This window comes from Eurosta solidaginis, chromosome 4 (genome assembly GCF_040869045.1).
Source record: "Eurosta solidaginis isolate ZX-2024a chromosome 4, ASM4086904v1, whole genome shotgun sequence".
Taxonomy (NCBI): domain Eukaryota; kingdom Metazoa; phylum Arthropoda; class Insecta; order Diptera; family Tephritidae; genus Eurosta; species Eurosta solidaginis.
In genome coordinates, this window is record NC_090322.1 from 196,777,369 (window position 1) to 196,804,962 (window position 27,594).

At 44.1% G+C, this 27,594-nt stretch overlaps 2 protein-coding genes across 2 annotated transcripts in view; one reads left to right on the top strand and one right to left on the bottom strand.

Moving 5' to 3' along the window:
- Mct1 (Monocarboxylate transporter 1) overlaps positions 1-27,594 on the top strand; it is an 854,653-nt gene that overhangs the window by 306,876 nt on the left and 520,183 nt on the right. The gene's annotated exons all lie outside the window — the stretch shown is intronic.
- Positions 1-27,594, bottom strand: part of LOC137250868 (uncharacterized) — an 80,492-nt gene that overhangs the window by 38,364 nt on the left and 14,534 nt on the right. The window contains exon 2 of the mRNA XM_067784497.1: positions 20,622-20,736. Coding sequence (XP_067640598.1) covers positions 20,622-20,736 — 115 coding nt within the window. The remainder of the gene's footprint in view (positions 1-20,621; positions 20,737-27,594) is intronic.

Genomic DNA, 27,594 nt, shown 5'->3' on the forward strand with positions numbered 1-27,594 from the left:
TCGGAGGAGTTCAGCCTCTAAAACCGTGACAGAAGAATTTTATATATTACTAGCCTTTACCCGCGGCCCCGTCCGCAAGGAGAAAAAAAAATATATGTGCTATTCACGTTAGCCTGCTTATCAAGTTATCTGTTTAAAAATTATTTTTGTCTAAAGTATTTTATTTTTGTAATTTAGTAAAAAAAAGAACTAAATAAGAAGATAAGCTGAAAGGTACGCTTTCATGAATAGCACAATACAGTTTTCTCGAATTAAAAAAAAATACATTTTGTTTTTAAATTAAATTAATTGATATGAGAGGGGTGAAAGAATTACTACTCATAGAACAAAGGAGTGAAACTACAATTAGCTAAAACCAAAGAGAATTTTTTAGATGAAAATAGTGTTGCTTTTCGGGTATTTAGTTGGTTAAAATATTAAAAAAAGTGTAATTATAGTTATAACAGTTCGTTACACGATTCATTGAAAAAACCTAAAAAATTGAACGAAAAAGCTCTGTTAGATTGAAGATAAAACATACCGAATTTTAATTACGAATAATTAGCAGCAAATGCACAGCCATAAAAGCTCATAATATAAAAAGGCATGTGTGCTGAACTACCGGTTGCGAAGAGACCTAAAATGATCCCGGACCCAAGATGATACCAAAATTTCCAGGCAGATCCCGAAAATCATCCAGAAATTAACCAGGAGGGGTACCAAAATGATTCCGAAATAGTCCCGAAAAATTCCTGAAATTACCGTGACGGGATCCCGAAAACCATACAGAATTGATCCCGGAAAAAGTCCGGAAAAAGTCCCGAAAAAACTCCGACGGAATCCCGGACAGATCCCGAAAATCATACAGAAATTATACCGCAAGGGTCCCAAAATGATCCCGAAATAATCCAGAAAAAAGTCCCGAAATAACTCCGACGGGATCCCTGACAGATCCCGAGAATGACCCATAAATTATCCCGAAGGGGTCCCAAAATAATCCTGACGGGATCCTGCAGGGATTCAGAAAATAATCCAGAAATTATCCCTGAAGTATCTATCCTGAAATGATACCGAAATACTCCCAAAAAAGTCCCGAAATGTTTTTGCCGGAACACGATATAGCCCTGAAAAAGTTTCCAAAGTACGCTGACGGGATTCCGTATGGATCCCGAAAAACATTCGGAAATAATGCCGGAAGGGTCTCCAAATGATCTCGAAATAGTCCCGAAAAGTACCCATTTGACCCTGACGGGATCACGAAAACCATCCACGAATCTAGGGGGATCCCCAAATGATCCCGGAAAAGTCCAGAAATAACTCCGACGGGATTCCGGACGAATCCCAAAAATCATTCAGAAATTATCCCGAAATGGTCCAAAATTGATCCCAAAATAGTCCCGAAAAAGTCCCGAAATAACTCCGAAGGATCCCGGACAGATCCCGAAAATCATGCAGAAATTATCCCGCAAGGGTCCCAAAATGATCCCGAAATAATCCAGAAAAAAGTCCCGAAATAACTTCGACGGGATCCCGGACGGATCCCGAAAACCATCTAGAAATGATGCCGGAAGGTACCCCAAAGGATCCCGAAATAGTTCCGAAATTAACCTGACGGGATCCCGAACGGATCCCGTAAACCATGCAGAAGTGATGCCGGAAAGGTCCACAAATGATCACCTAATAGTCCCAAAATGATTCTGACGGCATCCCGGACAGATCCCGAAATCCATCCAGAAATGATCTTGGGCTGGTCCCAAAATGATCCCGAAATAGTCTCGAAAAAGTCCAGAAATTACCCTGACGGGATCCCGGACGAATCCTGAAAACCAATCTTAAATGTTGCCGAAAAAGTCCCGAAATGACCCTGATAGGACCCCGAAAGGATCCCGAAAACTATCCAGAAATGATGCCGGAAAGGTCCTCAAAAGATCTCCTAATAGTTCCTAAAAGACCCTGACGGGATCCCGAACGGATCCCGACAACTATCCAGAAATGATACGGGCCCGCAAATTATCCCGAATTAGTCGAGAAAAAGTCCCAAAATGGCCCCGACGGGATGGCGGACGAATCCCAAAAACCATCCATAAAGGATACCGGAAGGGACCCCAAATGATCCCGAAAAATTCCCGCAATTATTCCGACGGGATCCTGAACGGACACCGAAAACCATCCAGAAGTGATGCCGGAAAGATCCTCAAATGATCACCTAATAGTCCCAAAATGACCCTGACGGTATCCCGGACCGATCCCGAAATCCATCCAGAAATGATCTTGGGAAGGTCCCAAAATGATCCCGAAATAGTCTCGGAAAAGTCCAGAAATTACCCTGACGGGTTCCCGGACGAATCCTGAAAGCCATCCTTAAATGATCCGAAAAAGTCCCAAAATGACCCTGACGGGATCCCGAAAGGATTCCGAAAACAATCCAGAAATGATGCCGGAAAGGTCCTCAAATGATCTCCTAATAGTCCCGAAATGACCGTGACGGGATCCCGACAACTATCCATTCCGAAAGGGGGGCGGGCGGAGGGTGTCACTGCTTACTTTGTAAGCCCTCGACTTATTTGACCCCTTGAGTCTGTGATATTGGTGAAGGCCAGTATACGTAAAGTTATAATGTGTAAAAATTATTGAAAAATAATTTCTCGAAGGGGTCGTGGGACCTCCACCCCTCTTTCCGTGTTCGAAAAAAATTTCGCTAGTAGATTACTGTCTGTGTCCCAAATTTCATCAAAATCCGTGTAGCCATTCTGGAGTGATTCAGTCGCAAAGACGAAAAAATATAATAATTAAATTATAACTGTTCCTAGGGGGCGGAGACCACGCCCCTTTTGAAAAATATATAGCTAGTAGATCCTTCTAGACTATTGGCTATATGTGCACAAAATTTCATCCAAATCGGTCCACCCGTTCTTGCGTGATTGAGTCACAAAGACAAACGTCTGGACAAACATCCAAACATCCAAACATCCAAACATCTAAACATCCAAACATCTTCACATCCAAACTTTGCCATTTATAATATACTAGCCTTTACCCGCGGCCCCGTCCGCAAGGAAAATTTTAAATATATGGGCTATTCGCGTTAGCCTGCTTATTATCTGTTTAAAATTTTGTTTTCTGTCTAATGCATTTTATTTTTGTAATTGAGTAAAAAAAAGGACTAAATGAGCTGATAACCTGATAGGATCCCAAATGATCCCGAAATTATCCAGAAAAAGCTATGAAATTACCCCCACGCTATCGCGGACGGATCCCGAAAACCATCCAGAAATGCCCCGAAAGGGTCTCCAAAAGTTCCCCGAATAGTCCCAAAAAAACCCGAAATGACAGCGACACGATTCTAGACGTATCCAGAGAACCACACAGAAATGATCCCTGAAGGTGTTCCAAAATGATCCCGAAAAGGTTCCGAAATGACCCTGACGGGCTCCCGGGCGGATCTCAAAAACCATCCAGAAAATATCCAGGAAGGGTCCCTAAATTATCCCGACTAACTCCAGAAAAAGTTCCGAAATGGCTCCGAGGGGATCCACGATGGATCGCGAAAACCATACAGAAATGATTCCGGAAGGATTCCAAAATGATCCCGAAATAGTCCGGAATTGACCCAGATGGGATCCCGCACAGATCCAGAAATGATCCCGGAAGGGTGCAAAAACTATCCCGGAAAAGTAACAAAAAACCCCGAAATGGCTCCTACGGCATCCCGGACGGATCCAGAAATGATCTCGGAAGGGTCCCCAAATGATCCCAAAATGGTCCCGAAATGACCCTGATGGATCCGGCAAACCATCAAGAAATTATGCCGAAAGGGTCCCAAAATGATCCCGAAATAATACAGAAAAAGTCACGAAACCAAATGATCCCGTATTAGCCCCGAAAAGGTCCCGAAATAACCCCGACGGGATCCCGGACAAATCCCGAAAACCATCCAGAAATGATGCCGGAAGGAATCCCAAATGATTCCGTAAAAGTCCCGCATTGATTCCGACGGGATCCCGAACGGATACCGAAAATCATCCAGAAGTGATGCCGGAAAGGCCCTCAAATGATCACCTAATAGTCCCGAAATGACCTTAAGGGTCATGGACGGATCCCATAAACCATCCAGAAATGATCCCGATATAGTCCCGAAGAAGTGCCGAAATGACCCTGACGGGATCTCGAACGCACCCCTAAATGACCCTGACGGGATCCCGGACAGATCCCGAAATCCATCCAGAAATGATCTTGGGAGGGACCCCAAATGATCCCGAAAAAGTCCCGCAATGATTCCGAGGGGATCCTGATCGGATACCGAAAACCATCCAGAAGTGATGCCGGAAGGGTCCTCAAATGATCACCTAATAGCAAAATGACCCTGACGGCATCCCGGACTGATCCCAAAATCCATCCAGAAATGATCTTGGGAAGGTCCCAAAATTATCCCGAAATAGTCTCGGAATGACCCTGACTGGACCCCGAAAGGATCCCGAAAACTATCCAGAAATGATGCCGGAAATGTCCTCAAATGATCACCTAATAGTTCCGAAAAGACCCTGACGGGATCCCGAACGGATCCCGACAACTATCTAGAAATGATGCCGAAAGGGCCCGCAAATGATCCCGTATCAGTCGAGAAAAAGTCCCGAAATGAACCCGACGGGATGCCGGACGAATCCCAAAAACCATCCAGAAATGATGCCGGAAGGGACACCAAATTATCCCGAAAAAGTCCCGCAATAATTCCGACGGGATCCTGAGCGGATACCGAAAACCATCCAGAAGTGATGCCGAAAAGGTCCTCAAATGATCGGGTTCCCGGACGAATCCTGAAAGCCATCTCTAAATGATCCCGAAAAAGTCCCGAAATGATCCTGACTGGACCCCGAAAGGATCCCGAAAACTATCCAGAAATGATGCCGGAAATGTCCTCAAATGATCACCTAATAGTTCCGAAAAGACCCTGACGGGATCCCGAACGGATCCCGACAACTATCTAGAAATGATGCCGAAAGGGACACCAAATGATCCCGAAAAAGTCCCGCAATAATTCCGACGGGATCCTGAACCGAAAACCATCTAGAAGTGATGCCGAAAAGGTCCTCAAATGATCACCTAATAGTCCCGAAATCCATCCAGAAATGATCTTGGGAGGGTCCCAAAATTATCCCGAAATAGTCTGGGAAAAGTCCAGAAATTACCCTGACGGAACCCGGACGAATCCTGAAAACCAATCTTAAATGATGCCGAAAAAGTCCCGAAATGACCCTGATGGGACCCGGAAGGGATCCCGAAAACTAACCAGAAATGATGCCGGAAAGGTCCCCATTGATCTCCCAATAGTTCCGAAAAGACCCTGATGGGATCCTGAACGAATCCCGACAACTATCCAGAAATGATACCGAAAGGGCCCGCAAATGATCCCGTATTAGTCGAGAAAAATTCCCGAAATGACCCCGACGGGATGCCGGACGAATCCCAAAAACCATCCAGAAATGATGTCGGAAGGGACCCCAATGATCTCGAAAAAGTCCCGCAATTATTCCGACGGGAATCTGAACGGATACCGAAAACCATCCAGAAGTGATGCCGGAACGGTCCTCAAATGCTCACCTAATGGTCCCAAAATGACCCTGAGGGCATCCCGGACAAATCCCGAAATCCATCCAGAAATGATCTTGGGAAGGTCCCAAAATGATCCCGAAATAGTCTCGGAAAAGTCCAGAAATTACCCTGACGGGTTCCCGGACGAATCCTGAAAGCCATCCTTAAATGATCCCGAAAAATCCCAATGACCCGAAATGACCCTGACGGGATCCCGAAAGGTTTCCAAAAACTATCCAGAAATGATGCCGGAAAGGTCCTCAAATGATAACCTAATAGTTCCGAAATGACCGTGACGGGATCCCGAACGGATCCCGACAACTATCCAGAAATTATGCCGAAAGGGTCCGCAAATGATCCCGTATTAGTCGAGAAAAAGTCCCGAAATGGCCCCGACGGGATCCCGGACGAATCCCAAAAAACATCCACAAATGATGCCGGTAGGTATCCCAAATGATCCCGAAATAATCCCAAAATGACCTCGTCGGCATCCCGGACGGATACCGAAAATTATCCAGAAATGATGCCGGAAAGGTCCACAAATGATCCCCTAATAGTCCCGAAATTACCCTGATGGGATCCCGGACGGATCCCGAAAACCATCCAGAAATGATGCCGGAAGAGTCCCCAAATGATCCCGAAAAAGTCCCCAAATGACCCCGACGATATCCCAGACGGATCCCGAAAACCATCCAGAAATGATGCCGGAAGAGCCCGCAAATGATCCCGAAAAAGTCCCCAAATGACCCCGACGAGATCCCGCACGGATCCCGAAAACCATCCAGAAATGATGCCGGAAGAGCCCCAAATGATCCCGAAAAAGTCCCCAAATGTCCCCGATATACTCCAGAAAAGGTTCCGAAATGGCTCCGAGGGAATCAACGACGGATCGCGAAAACCATACAGAAATGATTCCGGAAGGATCCCAAAATGATCCCGAAATAGTCCGGAAATGACCCAGATGGGATCCCGCACAGATCCAGAAATGATCCCGGAAGGGTCCAAAAACTATCCCGGAAAAGTAACAAAAAATCCAGAAATGGCTCCTACGGCATCCCGGACGGATCCAGAAATGATCTCGGAAGGGTCCCCAAATGATCCCAAAATGGTCCCGAAATGACCCTGATGGATCCGGCAAACCATCAAGAAATTATGCCGGAAGGGTCCCCAAATGATCCCGAAATAAAACAGAAAAAGTCACGAAACGACCCGTAGAGGATCCCCAAATGATCCCGTATTAGCCCCGAAAGTCCCAAAATGACCCTGACGGGATCCCTAAAGGATTCCGAAAACAATACAGAAATGATGCCGGAAAGGTCCTCAAATGATCCCCTAATAGTCCCGAAATGACTGTGACGGGATCCCGACAACTATCCAGAAATGAAAGGGTCCGCAAATGATCCCGTATTAGTCGAAAAAAAGTCCCGAAAGGACCACGACGGGATCCCGGACGAATCCCATAAACCATCCAGAAATGATGCCGGTAGGTATCCCAAATGATCCCGAAATAGTCCCGAAATGACCTCGTCGGCATCCCGGACGGATCCCGAAAATTATCCAGAAATGATGCCGGAAAGGTTCCCAAATGATCCCCTAATAGTCCCGAAATTACCCTAATGGGATCCCGGACGGATCCCGAAAACCATCCAGAAATGATGCCGAAAGGGTTCCCAAATGATCCCGTATTAGTCGCGAAAAAGTCCCGAAATGACCCCGACGGGATCCCGGACGGATCCCGAAAACCATCCAGAAATGATGCCGGATGAGCCCCAAAATGATCCCGAAAAAGTCCCCAAATGACCCCGACGAGATCCCGGACGGATCCCGAAAACCATCCAGAAATGATGCCGGAAGAGCCCCCAAATGATCCCGAAAAAGTCGCCAAATGACCCCGACGATATCCCGGACGGATCCCGAAAACCATCAAGAAATGATGCCGGAAGAGCCCCCAAATGATCCCGAAAAAGTCCCCATATGACCCCGACGAGATCCCGCACGGATCCCGAAAACCATCCAGAAATGATGCCGGAAGGATCCCCAAATAATTGCGAAATAGTCCCGAAATGATTCCGGAGTAGTCCCGAAAATGTTCCAAAATAACCCCGACGGAATCCCGGACGGATCCCGTAAACTATACAGAAATGATCCCGGAAGGGTCCCAAAATGATCCCGAAATAGTCCCGAAAAAGTCCCGAAATTACCCCGGCGTAATCCCGGACCGATCCCGAAAACCATCCAGAAAAGAACCCGGAAGGGTCTCGATATGACCCTTACGGGATTGCAAATAAGGTGAAGCTAATTATAAAACCATGTTAATAAGGCAGCAGGCGCATTTGAGCGAATAAAAAGTTAGATAGAAACATACAGGTAAAGCTAATAAAAGCGTGCTAATAAAAACAATTGATGGAGGGCGGATGGCGGGAGTAGAGGAGAGGACCACTGATCGTTCCTCCAAAATTTTCTAGATCTCGTTCTGTATGTACCAGATACCAAAAACTATTGATTTAGGAGAAAATTTAGATTGAGTTATAACAATTTATGGATTTTACACCAGAGGGGGGGTGATAAAGGGGGGCGGGCGGAGGGTGTCACTGCTTACTTTGTAAGCCCTCGACTTATTTGACCCCTTGAGTCTGTGATATTGGTGAAGGCCAGTATACGTAAAGTTATAATGTGTAAAAATTATGAAAAATAATTTCTCGAAGGGGTCATGGGACCCCCACCCCTCTTTCCATGTTCGAAAAAAATTTCGCTAGTAGACTACTGTCTGTGTCCCAAATTTCATCAAAATCCGTGTAGCCATTCTGGCGTGATTCAGTCGCAAAGACGAAAAAATATAATAATTAAATTATAACTGTTCCTAGGGGGCGGGGACCACGCCCCTTTTGAAAAATATATAGCCAGTAGATCCTTCTAGACTATTGGCTATATGTGTGCAAAATTTCATCCAAATCGGTCCAGCCGTTCTTGCGTTATTGAGTCACAAAGACAAACGTCTGGACAAACATCCAAACATCCAAACATCCAAACATCCAAACATCTTAACATCCAAACTTTCCCATTTATAATATATACTAGCCTTTACCCGCGGCCCCGTCCGCAAGGAGAAACTTAAATATATGGGCTATTCGCGTTAGCCTGCTTATCAAGTTATCTGTTTAAAATTTTGTTTTCTGTCTAATGCATTTTATTTTTGTAATTGAGTAAAAAAAAGAACTAAATGAGCTGATAACCTGATAGGATCCCAAATGATCCCGAAATTATCCAGAAAAAGCTACGAAATGACCCCCACGTTATCGCGGTCGGATCCCGAAAACCATCCAGAAATGCCCCGAAAGGGTCTCCAAAAGTTCCCGGAATAGTCCCAAAAAAACCAGAAATGACAACGACACGATTCTAGACGTATCCAGAGAACCACACAGAAATGATCCCTGAAGGTGTTCCAAAATGATCCCGAAAAGGTTCCGAAATGATCATGACTGGCTCCCATCCAGAAAATATCCAGGAAGGGTCCCTAAATTATGCCGACATACTCCAGAAAAAGTTCCGAAATGGCTCCGAGGGGATCCACGACGGATCGCGAAAACCATACAGAAATGAACCCAGAAGGGTCCCAAAATGATCCCGAAATAGTCCGGAAATTAACCAAATGGGATCCCGCACAGATCCAGAAATGATCCCGGAAGGGTGCAAAAACTATCCCGGAAAAGTAACAAAAAATCCCGAAATGGCTCCTACGGCATCCCGGACTTATCCAGAAATGATCTCGGAAGGGTCCCCAAATGATCCCAAAATGGTCCCGAAATGACCCTGATGGATCCGGCAAACCATCAAGAAATTATGCCGGAAGGGTCCCCAAATGATCCCGAAATAATACAGAAAAAGTCACGAAACGACCCCTAGAGGATCCCCAAATTATCCCGTATTAGCCCCGAAAAGGTCCCGAAATAACCCCGACGGGATCCCGGACAAATCCCGAAAACCATCCAGAAAGAATGCCGGAAGGGATCCCAAAAGATTCCGTCAAAGTCCCGAATTGATTCCGACGGGATCCCGAACGGATACCGAAAATCATCCAGAAGTGATGCCGGAAAGGTCCTTAAATGATCACCTAATAGTCCCGAAATTACCCTTAAGGGGCCCTGGACGGATCCGTAAACCATCCAGAAACGATCCCGATATAATCCCGAAGAAGTCCCGAAATGACCATGACGGGATCTCGAACGGATCCGTAAACCATCCAGAAACGATCCGGATATAGTCCCGAAGAAGTCCCGAAATGACCATGACGGGATCTCGAACGCATCCCTAAATGACCCTGACGGGATCCCGGACAGATCCCGAAATCCATTCGCAAATGCCGGAAGGGACCCCAAATGATCCCGAAAAAGTCCCGCAATGAATCCGACGGGATCCTGAACGGATACCGAAAACCATCCAGAAGTGATGCCGGCAAGGTCCTCAAATGATCACCTAATAGTCCCAAAATGACCCTGACGGCATCCCGGACAAATCCCGAAATCCTTCCAGAAATGATCTTGGGAAGGTCCCAAAATGATCCCGAAATAATCTCGAAAAGTCCAGAAATTACCCTGACGGGTTCCCGGACGAATCCTGAAAGCCATCCTTAAATGATCCCGAAAAAGTCCCGAAATGACCCTGACGGGATCCCGAAAGGATTCCGAAAACTATCCAGAAATGATGCAGAAAGGGTCCGCAGATGATCCCGTATTAGTCGAGAAAAAGTTAGGAAATGACCCCGACGGGATGCCGGACGAATCCCAAATACCATCCAGAAATGATGCCGAAAGAGCCCCCAAATGATCCCGAAAAGGTCCCCAAATGACTCCGACGAGATCCCGGACGGATACCGAAAACCATCCAGAAATGTTGCCGGTAGGTACCCCAAATGATCCCGAAATAGTCCCGAAATGACCACGTCCGTATCCCGGACGGATCCCAAAAACTATCCAGAAATGATGTCGAAAGGGTCCCCAAATGATCCCGTATTAGTCGAGAAAAAATCCCGAAATGACCCCGACGGGATCCCGGACGGATCCCGAAAACCATCCAGAAATGATGCCGGCAGAGCCCCCAAATGATCCCGAAAAAGTCCCCAAATGACCCCGACATACTCCAGAAAATTTCCGAAATGGCTCCGAGGGTATCCACGACGGATCGCGAAAACCAGACAGAAATGATTCCGGAAGGATCCCAAAATGATCCCGAAATAGTGTGGAATTGACCCAGATGGGATCCCGCACAGATCCAGAAATGATCCCGGAAGGGTTCAAAAACTATCCCGGAAAAGTTACAAAAAATCCCGAAATTGCTCCTACGGCATCCCGGACGGATCCAGAAATGATCTCGGAAGGGTCCCCAAATGATCCCAAAATGGTCCCGAAATGACCCTGATGGATCCGGCAAACCATCATGAAATTATGCCGGAAGGGTCCCCAAATGTTCCGAAATAAAACAGAAAAAGTCACGAAACGACCCATAGAGGATCCCCAAATGATCCCGTATTAGCCCCGAAAAGGTCCCGAAATAACCCCGACGTGATCCCGGACAAATCCCGAAAACCATCCAGAAATGATGCCGGAAGGGGTCCCAAATGATTCCGAAAAAGTCCCGCAATGATTCCGACGAGATCCCGAACGGATACCGAAAATCATCCAGAAGTGATGCCGGAAAGGTCCTCAAATGATCACCTAATAGTCCTGAAACGACCCTTAAGGAATCTGGACGGATCCCGTAAACCATCCAGAAATGATCCCGATATAGTCCCGAAGAAGTCCCGAAAGGACCCTGACGGGATCTCGAACGCATCCCTAAATGACCCTGACGGGATCCCGGACAGATCCCGAAATCTATCCAGAAATGATCTTGGGAGGGACCCCAAAGGATCCCGAAAGTCTCGGAAAAGTCCAGAAATTACACTGACGGGTTCCCGGATGAATCCTGAAAGCCATCCTTAAATGATCCCGAAAAAGTCCCGAAATGACCCTGACGGGACCCCGAAAGGATCCCGAAAACTATCCAGAAATGATGTCGGAAAGGTCCTCAAATGATCTCCTAATAGTTCCGAAAAGACCCTGACGGCATCCGGACAGATCCCGAAATCCACCCAGAAATGATCTTGGGAAGGTCCCAAAATGATCCCGAAATAGACCCGAAATGACCGTGACGGGATCCCGAAAGGATTCCGAAAACTATCAAGAAATGATGCCGGAAAGGTCCTCAAATGATCCCCTAATAGTCCCGAAATGATCGTGACGGGATCCCGAACGGATCCCGACAACTATCCGGAAATTATGCCGAAAGCGTCCGCAAATGATCCCGTATTAGACGAGAAAAAGTTCCGAAATGACCTCGACGGGATCCTGGACGACTGTATTAGTCGCCAAAAAGTTCCGAAATGACCCCGACGGGATCCCGGACGGATCACGAAAACCATCCAGAAATGATGCCGGAAGAGCCCCCAAATGATCCCGAAAAAGTCCCCATATTACCCCGACGAGATCCCGGACGGATCCCGAAAACCATCCAGAAATGATGCCGAAAGGGTTCCCAAATGATCCCGTATTAGTCGTCAAAAAGTTCCGAAATGACCCCGACGGGATCCCGAACGGATCCCGAAAACCATCCAGAAATGATGCCGGAAGAGTCCCAAAATGATCCCGAAAAAGTCCCCAAATGACTCCGACGAGATCCCGGACGGATCCCGAAAACCATCCAGAAATGATGCCGGAAGAGCCCCCAAATTATCCCGAAAAAGTCCCCAAATAACTCCTACGAGATCCCGGACGGATCCCGAAAACCATCCAGAAATGATGCCGGAAGAGCCCTCAAATGATCCCGAAAAAGTCCCCAAATTACCCCGACGAGATCCCGGACGGATCCCGAAAACCATCCAGAAATGATGCCGAAAGGGTTCCCAAATGATCCCGTATTAGTCGCCAAAAAGTTCCGAAATGACCCCGACGGGATCCCGGACGGATCCCGAAAACCATCCAGAAATGATGCCGGAAGAGTCCCAAAATGATCCCGAAAAAGTCCCCAAATGACTCCGACGAGATCCCGGACGGATCCCGAAAACTATACAGAAATGATCCCGGAAGGGTCCCAAAATGATCCCGAAATAGTCCCGAAAAAGTGCCGTAATTACCCCGGCGGGATCCCGGACCGATCCCGAAAACCATCCAGAAATGATCCCGGAAGGGTCTCCATATGAGGTGAAGCTAATTATAAAACCATGTTAATAAGGCAGCAGGCGCAGGAGCGAATGAAAAGTTACATAGAAACGTACAGGTAAAGTTAATAAAAGCGTGCTAATAAAAACAATTGAAGGAGGGCGGATGGCGGGGGTAAAAGGAGAGGACCACTGATCGTTCCTCCAAAATTGTCTAGATCTCGATCTGTATGTGCCAGATACCAAAAACTATTGATTTAGGAGAAAATTTATATTGAGTTATAAAAATTTATAGATTTTACACCAGAGTGGGTGATAAAGGGGGGAAGGGGCGGAGGGTGTCACTGCTTACTTTGTAAGCCCTCGACTTATTTAACCCCTTGAGTCGGTGATATTGGTGAAGGCCAGTAAACGTAAAGTTATAATGTGTAAAAATTATTAAAAAGTAATTGCTCGAAGAGGTCGTGGGAACCCCACCCCTCTTTCCATGTGCGAACAAAATTTCGCTAGTAGTACTGCCTGTGTCCCATATTTCATCAAAATCCGTGTAGCCATTCTGGCGTGATTCAGTCGCAAAGACGAAAAAATATAATAATTAAATTATAACTGTTCCTAGGGGGCGGCGACCACGCCCCTTTTCAAAAATATATAGCTAGTAGATCCTTCTAGACTATTGGCTATATGTGTGCAAAATTTCATCCAAATCGGTCCAGCCGTTCTTGCGTGATTGAGTCACAAAGACAAACGTCTGGACAAACATCCAAACATCCAAACATCCAAACATCCAAACATCTAAACATCCAAACATCCAAACATCTTCACATCCAAACTTTGCCATTTATAATATATATTAGATTAGATACTAGCCTTTACCCGCGGCCCCGTCCGCAAGGAAAATTTTAAATATATGGGCTATTCGCGTTAGCCTGCTTATTATCTGTTTAAAATTTTGTTTTCTGTCTAATGCATTTTATTTTTGTAATTGAGTAAAAAAAAGGACTAAATGAGCTGATAACCTGATAGGATCCCAAATGATCCCGAAATTATCCAGAAAAAGCTATGAAATTACCCCCACGCTATCGCGGACGGATCCCGAAAACCATCCAGAAATGCCCCGAAAGGGTCTCCAAAAGTTCCCCGAATAGTCCCAAAAAAACCCGAAATGACAGCGACACGATTCTAGACGTATCCAGAGAACCACACAGAAATGATCCCTAAAGGTGTTCCAAAATGATCCCGAAAAGATTCCGAAATGACCCTGACGGGCTCCCGGGCGGATCTCAAAAACCATCCAGAAAATATCCAGGAAGGGTCCCTAAATTATCCCGACTAACTCCAGAAAAAGTTCCGAAATGGCTCCGAGGGGATCCACGATGGATCGCGAAAACCATACAGAAATGATTCCGGAAGGATTCCAAAATGATCCCGAAATAGTCCGGAATTGACCCAGATGGGATCCCGCACAGATCCAGAAATGATCCCGGAAGGGTGCAAAAACTATCCCGGAAAAGTAACAAAAAACCCCGAAATGGCTCCTACGGCATCCCGGACGGATCCAGAAATGATCTCGGAAGGGTCCCCAAATGATCCCAAAATGGTCTCGAAATGACCCTGATGGATCCGGCAAACCATCAAGAAATTATGCCGAAAGGGTCCCAAAATGATCCCGAAATAATACAGAAAAAGTCACGAAACCAAATGATCCCGTATTAGCCCCGAAAAGGTCCCGAAATAACCCCGACGGGATCCCGGACAAATCCCGAAAACCATCCAGAAATGATGCCGGAAGGAATCCCAAATGATTCCGTAAAAGTCCCGCATTGATTCCGACGGGATCCCGAACGGATACCGAAAATCATCCAGAAGTGATGCCGGAAAGGTCCTCAAATGATCACCTAATAGTCCCGAAATGACCTTAAGGGTCATGGACGGATCCCATAAACCATCCAGAAATGATCCCGATATAGTCCCGAAGAAGTGCCGAAATGACCCTGACGGGATCTCGAACGCACCCCTAAATGACCCTGACGGGATCCCGGACAGATCCCGAAATCCATCCAGAAATGATCTTGGGAGGGACCCCAAATGATCCCGAAAAAGTCCCGCAATGATTCCGAGGGGATCCTGATCGGATACCGAAAACCATCCAGAAGTGATGCCGGAAGGGTCCTCAAATGATCACCTAATAGCAAAATGACCCTGACGGCATCCCGGACTGATCCCAAGATCCATCCAGAAATGATCTTGGGAAGGTCCCAAAATTATCCCGAAATAGTCTCGGAATGACCCTGACTGGACCCCGAAAGGATCCCGAAAACTATCCAGAAATGATGCCGGAAATGTCCTCAAATGATCACCTAATAGTTCCGAAAAGACCCTGACGGGATCCCGAACGGATCCCGTATCAGTCGAGAAAAAGTCCCGAAATGAACCCGACGGGATGCCGGACGAATCCCAAAAACCATCCAGAAATGATGCCGGAAGGGACACCAAATGATCCCGAAAAAGTCCCGCAATAATTCCGACGGGATCCTGAGCGGATACCGAAAACCATCCAGAAGTGATGCCGAAAAGGTCCTCAAATGATCGGGTTCCCGGACGAATCCTGAAAGCCATCTCTAAATGATCCCGAAAAAGTCCCGAAATGACCCTGACTGGACCCCGAAAGGATCCCGAAAACTATCCAGAAATGATGCCGGAAATGTCCTCAAATGATCACCTAATAGTTCCGAAAAGACCCTGACGGGATCCCGAACGGATCCCGAGAACTATCTAGAAATGATGCCGAAAGGGACACCAAATGATCCCGAAAAAGTCCCGCAATAATTCCGACGGGATCCTGAGCGGATACCGAAAACCATCCAGAAGTGATGCCGAAAAGGTCCTCAAATGATCACCTAATAGTCACAAAATGACCCTGACGGCATCCCGGACAGATCCCGAAATCCATCCAGAAATGATCTTGGGAGGGTCCCAAAATTATCCCGAAATAGTCTGGGAAAAGTCCAGAAATTACCCTGACGGAACCCGGACGAATCCTGAAAACCAATCTTAAATGATGCCGAAAAAGTCCCGAAATGACCCTGATGGGACCCGGAAGGGATCCCGAAAACTAACCAGAAATGATGCCGGAAAGGTCCTCAAATGATCTCCCAATAGTTCCGAAAAGACCCTGATGGGATCCTGAACGAATCCCGACAACTATCCAGAAATGATACCGAAAGGGCCCGCAAATGATCCCGTATTAGTCGAGAAAAATTCCCGAAATGACCCCGACGGGATGCCGGACGAATCCCAAAAACCATCCAGAAATGATGTCGGAAGGGACCCCAATGATCTCGAAAAAGTCCCGCAATTATTCCGACGGGAATCTGAACGGATACCGAAAACCATCCAGAAGTGATGCCGGAACGGTCCTCAAATGCTCACCTAATGGTCCCAAAATGACCCTGAGGGCATCCCGGACAAATCCCGAAATCCATCCAGAAATGATCTTGGGAAGGTCCCAAAATGATCCCGAAATAGTCTCGGAAAAGTCCAGAAATTACCCTGACGGGTTCCCGGACGAATCCTGAAAGCCATCCTTAAATGATCCCGAAAAAGCCCCGAAATGACCCTGACGGGATCCCGAAAGGTTTCCAAAAACTATCCAGAAATGATGCCGGAATGGTCCTCAAATGATAACCTAATAGTTCCGAAATGACCGTGACGGGATCCCGAACGGATCCCGACAACTATCCAGAAATTATGCCGAAAGGGTCCGCAAATGATCCCGTATTAGTCGAGAAAAAGTCCCGAAATGACCCCGACGGGATCCCGGACGAATCCCAAAAAACATCCACAAATGATGCCGGTAGGTATCCCAAATGATCCCGAAATAATCCCGAAATGACCTCGTCGGCATCCCGGACGGATACCGAAAATTATCCAGAAATGATGCCGGAAAGGTCCACAAATGATCCCCTAATAGTCCCGAAATTACCCTGATGGGATCCCGGACGGATCCCGAAAACCATCCAGAAATGATGCCGGAAGAGCCCCCAAATGATCCCGAAAAAGTCCCCAAATGACCCCGACGATATCCCAGACGGATCCCGAAAACCATCCAGAAATGATGCCGGAAGAGCCCGCAAATGATCCCGAAAAAGTCCCCAAATGACCCCGACGAGATCCCGCACGGATCCCGAAAACCATCCAGAAATGATGCCGGAAGAGCCCCAAATGATCCCGAAAAAGTCCCCAAATGACCCCGATATACTCCAGAAAAGGTTCCGAAATGGCTCCGAGGGAATCAACGACGGATCGCGAAAACCATACAGAAATGATTCCGGAAGGATCCCAAAATGATCCCGAAATAGTCCGGAAATGACCCAGATGGGATCCCGCACAGATCCAGAAATGATCCCGGAAGGGTCCAAAAACTATCCCGGAAAAGTAACAAAAAATCCAGAAATGGCTCCTACGGCATCCCGGACGGATCCAGAAATGATCTCGGAAGGGTCCCCAAATGATCCCAAAATGGTCCCGAAATGACCCTGATGGATCCGGCAAACCATCAAGAAATTATGCCGGAAGGGTCCCCAAATGATCCCGAAATAAAACAGAAAAAGTCACGAAACGACCCGTAGAGGATCCCCAAATGATCCCGTATTAGCCCCGAAAGTCCCAAAATGACCCTGACGGGATCCCTAAAGGATTCCGAAAACAATACAGAAATGATGCCGGAAAGGTCCTCAAATGATCCCCTAATAGTCCCGAAATGACTGTGACGGGATCCCGACAACTATCCAGAAATGAAAGGGTCCGCAAATGATCCCGTATTAGTCGAAAAAAAGTCCCGAAAGGACCACGACGGGATCCCGGACGAATCCCATAAACCATCCAGAAATGATGCCGGTAGGTATCCCAAATGATCCCGAAATAGTCCCGAAATGACCTCGTCGGCATCCCGGACGGATCCCGAAAATTATCCAGAAATGATGCCGGAAAGGTTCCCAAATGATCCCCTAATAGTCCCGAAATTACCCTAATGGGATCCCGGACGGATCCCGAAAACCATCCAGAAATGATGCCGAAAGGGTTCCCAAATGATCCCGTATTAGTCGCGAAAAAGTCCCGAAATGACCCCGACGGGATCTCGGACGGATCCCGAAAACCATCCAGAAATGATGCCGGATGAGCCCCAAAATGATCCCGAAAAAGTCCCCAAATGACCCCGACGAGATCCCGGACGGATCCCGAAAACCATCCAGAAATGATGCCGGAATAGCCCCCAAATGATCCCGAAAAAGTCCCCAAATGACCCCGACGATATCCCGGACGGATCCCGAAAACCATCAAGAAATGATGCCGGAAGAGCCCCCAAATGATCCCGAAAAAGTCCCCATATGACCCCGACGAGATCCCGCACGGATCCCGAAAACCATCCAGAAATGATGCCGGAAGGGTCCCCAAATGATTGCGAAATAGTCCCGAAATGATTCCGGAGTAGTCCCGAAAATGTTCCAAAATAACCCCGACGGGATCCCGGACGGATCCCGTAAACTATACAGAAATGATCCCGGAAGGGTCCCAAAATGATCCCGAAATAGTCCCGAAAAAGTCCCGAAATTACCCCGGCGTAATCCCGGACCGATCCCGAAAACCATCCAGAAATGAACCCGGAAGGGTCTCGATATGACCCTTACGGGATTGCAAATAAGGTGAAGCTAATTATAAAACCATGTTAATAAGGCAGCAGGCGCATTGGAGCGAATAAAAAGTTAGATAGAAACATACAGGTAAAGCTAATAAAAGCGTGCTAATAAAAACAATTGATGGAGGGCGGATGGCGGGAGTAGAGGAGAGGACCACTGATCGTTCCTCCAAAATTTTCTAGATCTCGTTCTGTATGTACCAGATACCAAAAACTATTGATTTAGGAGAAAATTTAGATTGAGTTATAACAATTTATGGATTTCACACCAGAGGGGGGGTGATAAAGGGGGGCGGGCGGAGGGTGTCACTGCTTACTTTGTAAGCCCTCGACTTATTTGACCCCTTGAGTCTGTGATATTGGTGAAGGCCAGTATACGTAAAGTTATAATGTGTAAAAATTATGAAAAATAATTTCTCGAAAGGGTCATTGGACCCCCACCCCTCTTCCATGTTCGAAAAAAATTTCGCTAGTAGACTACTGTCTGTGTCCCAAATTTCATCAAAATCCGTGTAGCCATTCTGGCGTGATTCAGTCGCAAAGACGAAAAAATATAATAATTAAATTATAACTGTTCCTAGGGGGCGGGGACCACGCCCCTTTTGAAAAAAATATAGCTAGTAGATCCTTCTAGACTATTGGCTATATGTGTGCAAAATTTCATCCAAATCGGTCCAGCCGTTCTTGCGTTATTGAGTCACAAAGACAAACGTCTGGACAAACATCCAAACATCCAAACATCCAAACATCCAAACATCTTAACATCCAAACTTTCCCATTTATAATATATATTAGAATTAGATTAGATATATGTATTGTATAGTTAATAAAAAAGGTATGCTTCAAGATAAGAAATAATGTAAGTGTCCCGATCATTTCTCCACATTCGGATGCCCAGAAAATGCTGTAACGAAGTTTGGAGAGTTCCTGATAATTATGCACTTTCTTCTAACGTTCGAGTCCCTGAACTGTCGAATAAATAACTCCAATATGCAGTATTGCATTTAGTCTTTATTTAGGCTACATTGAGAGTAGTACAATTATACTTCACTATCACGTACTTCACATAAGCGTATTTCAATCAAAACTGATTAGCTCTTCTTCAGCTTGCGCTGCTTTTATGCTCTCTGTTGCCTCGGTTGCATATTTATGCTAAGGTGTAGACTTTTCGCATACATGGAACAATTGTATCACATACTTGGTTATTTAGCTATATGCGTGTATCTGTGAGTATCAACTTCTGCTCTTAGCTGATGACTACATGTGTGTTGTGAGATATCTCTTCACTTGCGTGCGTGTTGCCTTGTCATAAGCATGGCTGCTTGCTTTAGTGTATACATGTACAGAAGTGTGGCTGCTTGCTGTTTTTGTTGTTGTGTTTATTTGATAATAGCATAGTGATGCCAACATTCGCCACAATAAATATTGGTTGGACTCTACTAAAGTTGTGAACTATTTGAACCGCAATTAAGTGAAACTCTGTTGACATTCCTGATCGCGGCATTAACATCCCCCATTAAAAACGATCCTTAAAACCATCAAATAATAATAAAAGTATGATATGAGACATGGTAAAATTATTATTTTTGCTTAATCTTCTTCAAGTGCCTTGAATGTTATTGTATTTTAAGATGTTGACGATCATAGCTGCTGTTGGATGCTGTAGTCGTATGTGCATAGTCAAGTTTGTTTACGAATTACCTGTGGTTGAAATAGCTCACTTGCGCTTGTTTTCTTTCACTGATCAAAAAATAATCATGTAGTATCTTATTTTGTATGAAATATGAGGAAAAAATGCATGATAATAGTATTCAAAAACCATTCAAAAATCTAGAAAAAAACGATTGAAAAATTTTCACGAATATGATCCCAAAATGACTGTGAAAAGCAGTCAAGTGTTGCTCTTAAACAATTAAAGTTATATTTTACAATGATATCAAATATGTATGGAAAGCATTTCGAAATATCACATTTAGGGTACATTTTTCTTCCGACGTTGCATTAATTTTCAAATAGAAAATACTTTTAAATTTGATCTTTTTTTAATCATCTGCGGTTATCTGCTGGCTGTGATACTATGCATGTGTTTGTGAGATATAAATGATTATACAAACTACGCATACTTTGAATTTTTAAGGGCTAAACTATATTTTTTTGTTAACTTACGACCACATAAAACGTTCCGAGCTCTGCGGCCTCATCAAACCAATCCAAACAATATCATTCACATCTAGCTCGCGCAGAAGATCTCTTGTTGCATCAAATTGGAAGCTATTGTCAACTGAAAAACAAAGAAAGAAACATAATTTCATTAAAATAAGAAATTAAATTTGATAAAAAAAAAACCGAACATTACATACTCAGCTGAGAGCTTTGGAGACAAAATAAGGGAAAATCACCATTTCGCAAAATGAACCTAGGGTAACCCTGGAATGTGTTTGTATTACATGTGTATCAAATGAAAGGTGTTAATGATTATTTAAAACTTAGTGGGCCTTAGTTCTATAGGTGGACGCCTTTTCGAGATATCGCAATAAGGGTGGACCAGGGGTGACTCTAGAATGTGTTTGTACGATATGGGTAAAAGTGAGTGGCCCTTAGTTGTACATGTGAAGGCGTTTTCGAGATATCGACCAAAATGTAGACCAGGGTGACCCAGAACATCTTCTGTCGGATATCGCTAATTTATTTATATATGTCATACCACGAACAGTATTCCTGCCAAGATTCCAAGGGCTTTTGATTTCGCCCTGCAGAGCTTTTTCATTTTCTTCTACTTAATATACCCATTTTACAAAGTTTTTTCTAAAGTTATATTTTGCGTCAATAAACCAATCCAATTACCATGTTTCATCTCTTTTTTCATATTTGGTACAGAATTATGGCAGTTTTTTTAATTTTAAGTGGGCGTGGTCATAGCCGGATTTCGGCCATATTTTACACCAAGATAAAGTGACTCCAGATAAGTACGTGAACTAAGTTTAGTTAAGATATATCGGTTTTTGCTCAAGTTATCGTGTTAACGGCCGAGCGGAAGGACAGACGGTCGACTGTGTATAAAAACTGGGCGTGGCTTCAACCGATTTCGCCCATTTTCACAGAAAACAGTTATCGTCAAAGAATCTATGTCCGTACCAATTCAAAAATTTCACAAGGATTGGTATATTTTTGTTCGACTTATGGCATTAAAAGTATTCTAGATGAATTAAATGAAAAAGGGCGGAGTTACGCCCATTTTGAAATTTTCTTTTATCTTTGTATTGCGTTGCACCATATCATTACTGGAGTCGAAAGTTGACATAATTTACTTTTATACTGTAAAGATATAAAAATTTTTGTTAAAATTTGACTTAAAAAAAAAAAATTTTAAAAGTGGGCGTATTCGTCATCCGATTTCGCTAATTTTTATTTGCCATACATATAGTAATAGGAGCAACGTGCCTACAGCTTGCAAAACTTTTAAATTACCTTCTTTTAAAAGTGGGCGGTGCCACGCCCATTGTCCAAAATTTTTCTAATTTTCTATTTTTCGTCATAAGGTCAACGCACCTACCAAGCTTCATCGCTTTATCCGTCTTTGGTAATGAATTATCGCACTTTTTCAGTTTTTCGAAATTTTCGATATCGAAAAGTGGGCGTGGCTGTAGTCCGATTTCGTTCATTTTAAATAGCGATCTAAGATGAGCGCCCAGGAACCTACATACCAAATTTCATCAAGATACCTCAAAATTTACCCAAGTTATCGTGTTTACAGAGGGACGGACAGACGGACGGACGGACATGGCTAAATGAATTTCTTTTTTCACCCAGATCATTTTGATATATAGAAGTCTATATCTATATCGATTAGTTTATGACGTTACGGATTACCGTTATGCGAACAAAGTTAACTGTGAGCTCTGCTCAGCTGAGTATAAAAAAAAAACACTTTGACCAAAAAAAACATGGGTGCGTATATTTATGTAAGCGCGTGAAAACTTATACTTCTTTGGCATTAAAAAAATGTTTTTATTGCATGAAAATAATGAATTACTATATAATTAGTTATTATTTTTAAATAATATTTACTGCCGTAGTGTATTTCAGCAATAGCTGAATGGGAACTTCAGTTATCAGCGGCTTATGATAAAAAGTAAGGAAGGCTAACTTCGGGTGTAACCGAACATTACATACTCAGCTGCCAAATTACGGCTTGAAAAAGTTTTAAATTATCTTCTTTTGAAAGTGGGCGGTGCCGCGCCCATTGTCCAAAATTTTACAAATTTTCTATTTTGCCTAATAAGGTCAACCCACCCACCAAGTTTCGTCGCTTTATCCGTCTTTGGTAATGAATTATCGCACTTTTTCGGTTTTTCGAAATTTTCGAAATCGAAAAAGTGGGTGTGGTTATAGTCCGATTTCATTCACTTTAAAAACCGATCTGAGATGAGCGCCCAGGGACTTACATACCAAAATTCATTAAGATACCTCAAAATTTAATAAAGTTATCGTGTTTACGGACAGACGGACGGACGGACGGCAATGGCTAAATAAATTTCTTTTTTCGCCCAGATCCTTTTGATATATAGAAGTCTATATCTATCTCGCTTAGTTTATGCTGTTACGGGGTACCGTTATGCGAACAAAATTAATATACTCTGTGAGATCTGCTCAGCTGAGTATAAAAATATTCCGCAAATCGAACAGTGAATAGAATTTGAACGACTGAATTGAAAGGAAACTTCACGGGAACATTCTCCGTGTCCGCACAATAAATACGATTTATTAGAGTAGATCAAACCCTTTCCTATTTTCCGTAATTAAACAAAGTACCCCTATACCAAATTTCAAGTAAATCGCACCATACACTTTTTTATTTAGAATAGGGCGATCCCTGCTCCACTTCCGGGAATGAAAACTTTTTAACTCTATCTTTGTGAGAGAGGTACCTCTTTATCGAATTTCAAGCGAATCGCGCCATAGATACGATTTTTTGGAATAGGTCGGGGCCTGGTCCACTTCCCTGAATGAGAAGTTTCTCTTTGTCAATGAGGTACCCCTTTAAAGAGTTTCAATTGAATTGCGCTATAAATAAATTTTTTTGGAACAGTTCGGTCTCTGGTTCACCTCCCGAAAAGAAAAGCTTCTCAAAAAATGAGTTATTTAGAATAGATCGGTCCCTGGTTGCTTTCCCGGAATGAAAAGTGTCTCATATTATCTTTGTCAATGATGTACTCTTGTACTTAATTTCAAGCTAATCACACCATAATCAAGATTATGTGGAATAGGTTGGCCTTGGTCCACTTCCCGGACCAATTAGTGAAACTACAGCATCCTTACATACACAATATTTTATCAAAATCGGTCGAGACGTGTAGGAGGAGTTCACTGACAAACACACGTGTAGAAGAAAAACAATATACATACATATGGGGCTTTTCCAAAACTTGATATCTGCGAAAACAACCAAAGTTGGTGAAAATGTTGTCAGAGTAGGGTACATCATCTGTGCAAAAGTTGTGACCGAAATATGAACGGATTAACGGACCATGTTCTGTTGGATTGTACTCATTCTATTAACTTAATATTTGCTCGGAATATTACTATTGAACTTAAACCCAAATGACGCCAGTCTATAAACCCCCAGCGGGTTAGGGGGTTAGAATATACCCGCGGCAGGTATTCCTGTCGTAGGAGGCGACCAAAATACCAAATAGATTCAAAGGGGTTGTGTAGCGTAACCCTTTCACCTATCCGTGGCGAATCCTTTTACTTTAACAACCGAGGCTCTGGCCACCCCGAACTCCTCATGGATCTAGGGGGTGGGAGAGCGGTATGGCATAGAAGGTCGCATGTGGTCATAACAAATCGTACCCGAGATGGTTGGGCTTGGTACCGGAACATGCCGGATCTGCATCCGGCGAAGGACCATGAACATCGATAACACTCCTCAAGACCTTGGTGGAGTGTCCTTATCGCTACAACAACAATAACAACAACGCCAGTCTAAATATAATTCGATGCAATCGCTGTCAGGTCCTCCAAGCCTACTCTCGATTTCACCACAGTCATGTCGTAAGACTTATTTGACACTAGCTACCTAACTACACACTAGCTATCCTAATCGATATTAAAATAATGGCGGCCACCGTGGTGTGATGGTAGCGTGCTCCGCCTTCCACACCGTATGCCCTGGGTTCGCACCCTGGGTAAAGCAACATCAAAATTTTAGAAATAAGGGTTTTCAATTAGAATACAATTTTTCTAAGCGGGGTTGCCCCTCGGCAGTGTTTGGCAAGCGCTCCGAGTGTATTTCTGTCATGAAAAGTCCTCAGTGAAAATTCATCTGCCCTGCTGATGCCATTCGGAGTCGGCATAAAATATGTAGGTATCCCGTCCGGCCAATTTGTAGGGAAAATCAAGAGGAGCACGACGTAAATTGGAAGAAAAGCTCGGCCTTAGATTTCTTCTGAGATTATCGTGCCTTGCATTTTTTTTAGTTGTACTAGCACAAGATAACAGCTTAGAAAACTGCAGTGATAATGTAGCTTGTACTTGTGATTTACATCGAGATCGTGAAGAATTGTTTAGTGGTAGAAAGATGGTCGAGAAGGGCAGGCCACAGGGGAGTTTTTTCTCCCCTATTTTGGGTCGTGGTACGACCTGTGTCAGGGTCTTGGCGAAAGATGCTGCCAAGTTGTGGCATATGCCGATGACCTGGCAATTATTGTCAAGAGTAAATATTTGTATACACTGAGTGACGTTTTACAGGATGACCTGGGTGTCATGACCAGGTGATCCGAATAATGCGGATTAGTTGATTAGCTAATCGTAGAGAAACGGAGTTCGTTTTGTTTACACGGAGGAACAACATCATTGCACCTAGATTCAGGTAACTCTAGCGCTCTGACCGACTTCGATTTCATTCCTGGCAGATTAGTGCGACGTCTGCCGTTGTTATATTCACTACTAATATTCCCTCAATGGATGCATAAAGTGGAGATTAAATATGAGACGGGAGTCTGGTGAACGTGTGTAAGTATTTATCTAGGCTGGACGGGAGAGTTTTGGGTAGAGTACCCTGTCCAGAGCTTGTTTAGTCGGAAATATTTATGCAACGTGTTCAGGCAGAGAACGGCGCTATGAAGTATGCGTTGGATATGATGCTATCCGCCGCTGTAACTGACAGGGAATTTAACATCTACTCAGATAGTCAGGCGGCTATCACAGCGCTAAGCTCGGTGGTATCTAACATCGTTTTGATAAAAACTATAATAACGGAATATATGGTCCCGTGCCTGAGCTTCGAAAGAGTTCTGGGGCCGCAATTGATCCGGAGGGTAGGCGACAAGGTGCAGAAATTACTTGAGTTATAATACGTGCATACCGATGGCACCAGGCAAAGTGAAGGGTTTGGGTCTGCTATTTACTGTGTCGATCCAGAAACAAGTAGATCTTGTATGCTGCCAGATTACTGCAACATCTTTCAGGCGGAAATTATAGCCGTGAAAAAAGAAGCGTGCTTCAGCTGCATCAATATACATATATGTATATATATATAGTACCTGGGCGACCGAGCTTTGGTCGGCACCCTTTCGTTGTGCTGGCAATATTTCTCGAGTGTCTTGTGGCGCCGAATTATAAATTTCAAACATTTTTTTAGTTATACACTCAGAAAGTCTCACAATTTTATTACTTTCCAAAAACTTGTAAATTTCACGAATGACAACTATCAGTTAGTTTAATTAAATGTCAAGTTACTTCCCTAAGCGCCATCTGTTGGTAAGTAGTTAAATGGTTAGATGTCATATGCCTCTAGTGTTCAACGGTAGCAAATTACCATGGTGGGATATCTTTTTGCTATGGTAAGAAATCTTTCTAATAGTAATATGTGAGAAATTGCCATTATTCATTTCATATTTGCCAGAAATATGCATTTAAATATAATTTGCTAGAATTTGCCACGGTGCCTTGATATTGCATTTCAATTTTATTAGCTTGTGTGAAATTAAGAAAATTAAGTCGAATCAGAAGATTTTGCACGAAGATTTTTAACTTTAATGTTCTCCTTTAAAGCTTTAATAGTCTAACTACCCCAACCCTAAATGGCAACCCTACTCAAATATGCCTATTTTAATGCGGAGTGAAATACCTTTCGTTTGATACCCATACCGGCATATCTCATGCAATTTTTTTTTTAATTTCGAATAGGTGGCAACCCTAAATGGCAACCCTACTCAAAGATGTCCCTATTGTAATGCGGAGTGAAATACCTTTCGTTTGATACCCATATCGGCATATCTCATGCATTTTTTTTAAATTTCGAATAGGTTGTAACCCTAAATGGCAACCCTACTCAAAAATGTCCCTATTGTAATGTGGAGTGAAATGCCTTTCGTTTGATACCCATACCGGCATATCTCATGCAATTTTTTTTAATTTCGAATAGGTGGCAACCCTAAAGGTCAACCCTACTCAAGGATGTCCGTATCGTAATGCGAAGTGAAATACCTTTCGTTTGATACCCATATCGGCATATATCATGCAATTTTTTTAAATTTCGAATAGGTGGCAACCATAAATGGCAACAAGGATGTCCCTATTGTAATTCGGAGTGAAATACCTTTCGTTTGATACCCATATCGGCATATCTCATCCAATTTTTTTAAATTTCATATAGGTGGCAACCCTAAATAGCAACCTTACTCAAAAATGTCCTTGTTGTAATGTGGAGTGAAATAACTTTAGTTTGATACCCATACCGACATATCTCATGCAATTTTCTTTAATTTCGAATAGGTGGCAACCCTACTCAAAGATGTCCCTATTGCAATGCGGAGTGAAATACCTTTCGTTTGATACCCATATCGGCATATATCATGCACATTTTTTAAATTTCGAATATGTGGCAACCCTAAATGGCAACCCTACTCAAAAATGTCCCTATTGTAATGCGGAGTGAAATACCTTTCGTTTGATACCCATATCGGTATATCTCATGCAATTTTTTTTATTTTCGAATAGGTGGCAACCTTGTGAAACATTCTGAGTGGCAGCACCTAGGTAGAAAGTCTTAGAAGGTGATACATTATCTCTGTGCCACATTTCATTTAAATGGGTTGAGCCATTCCCGAGATAGTTCGGCTAAACAAACAAACAA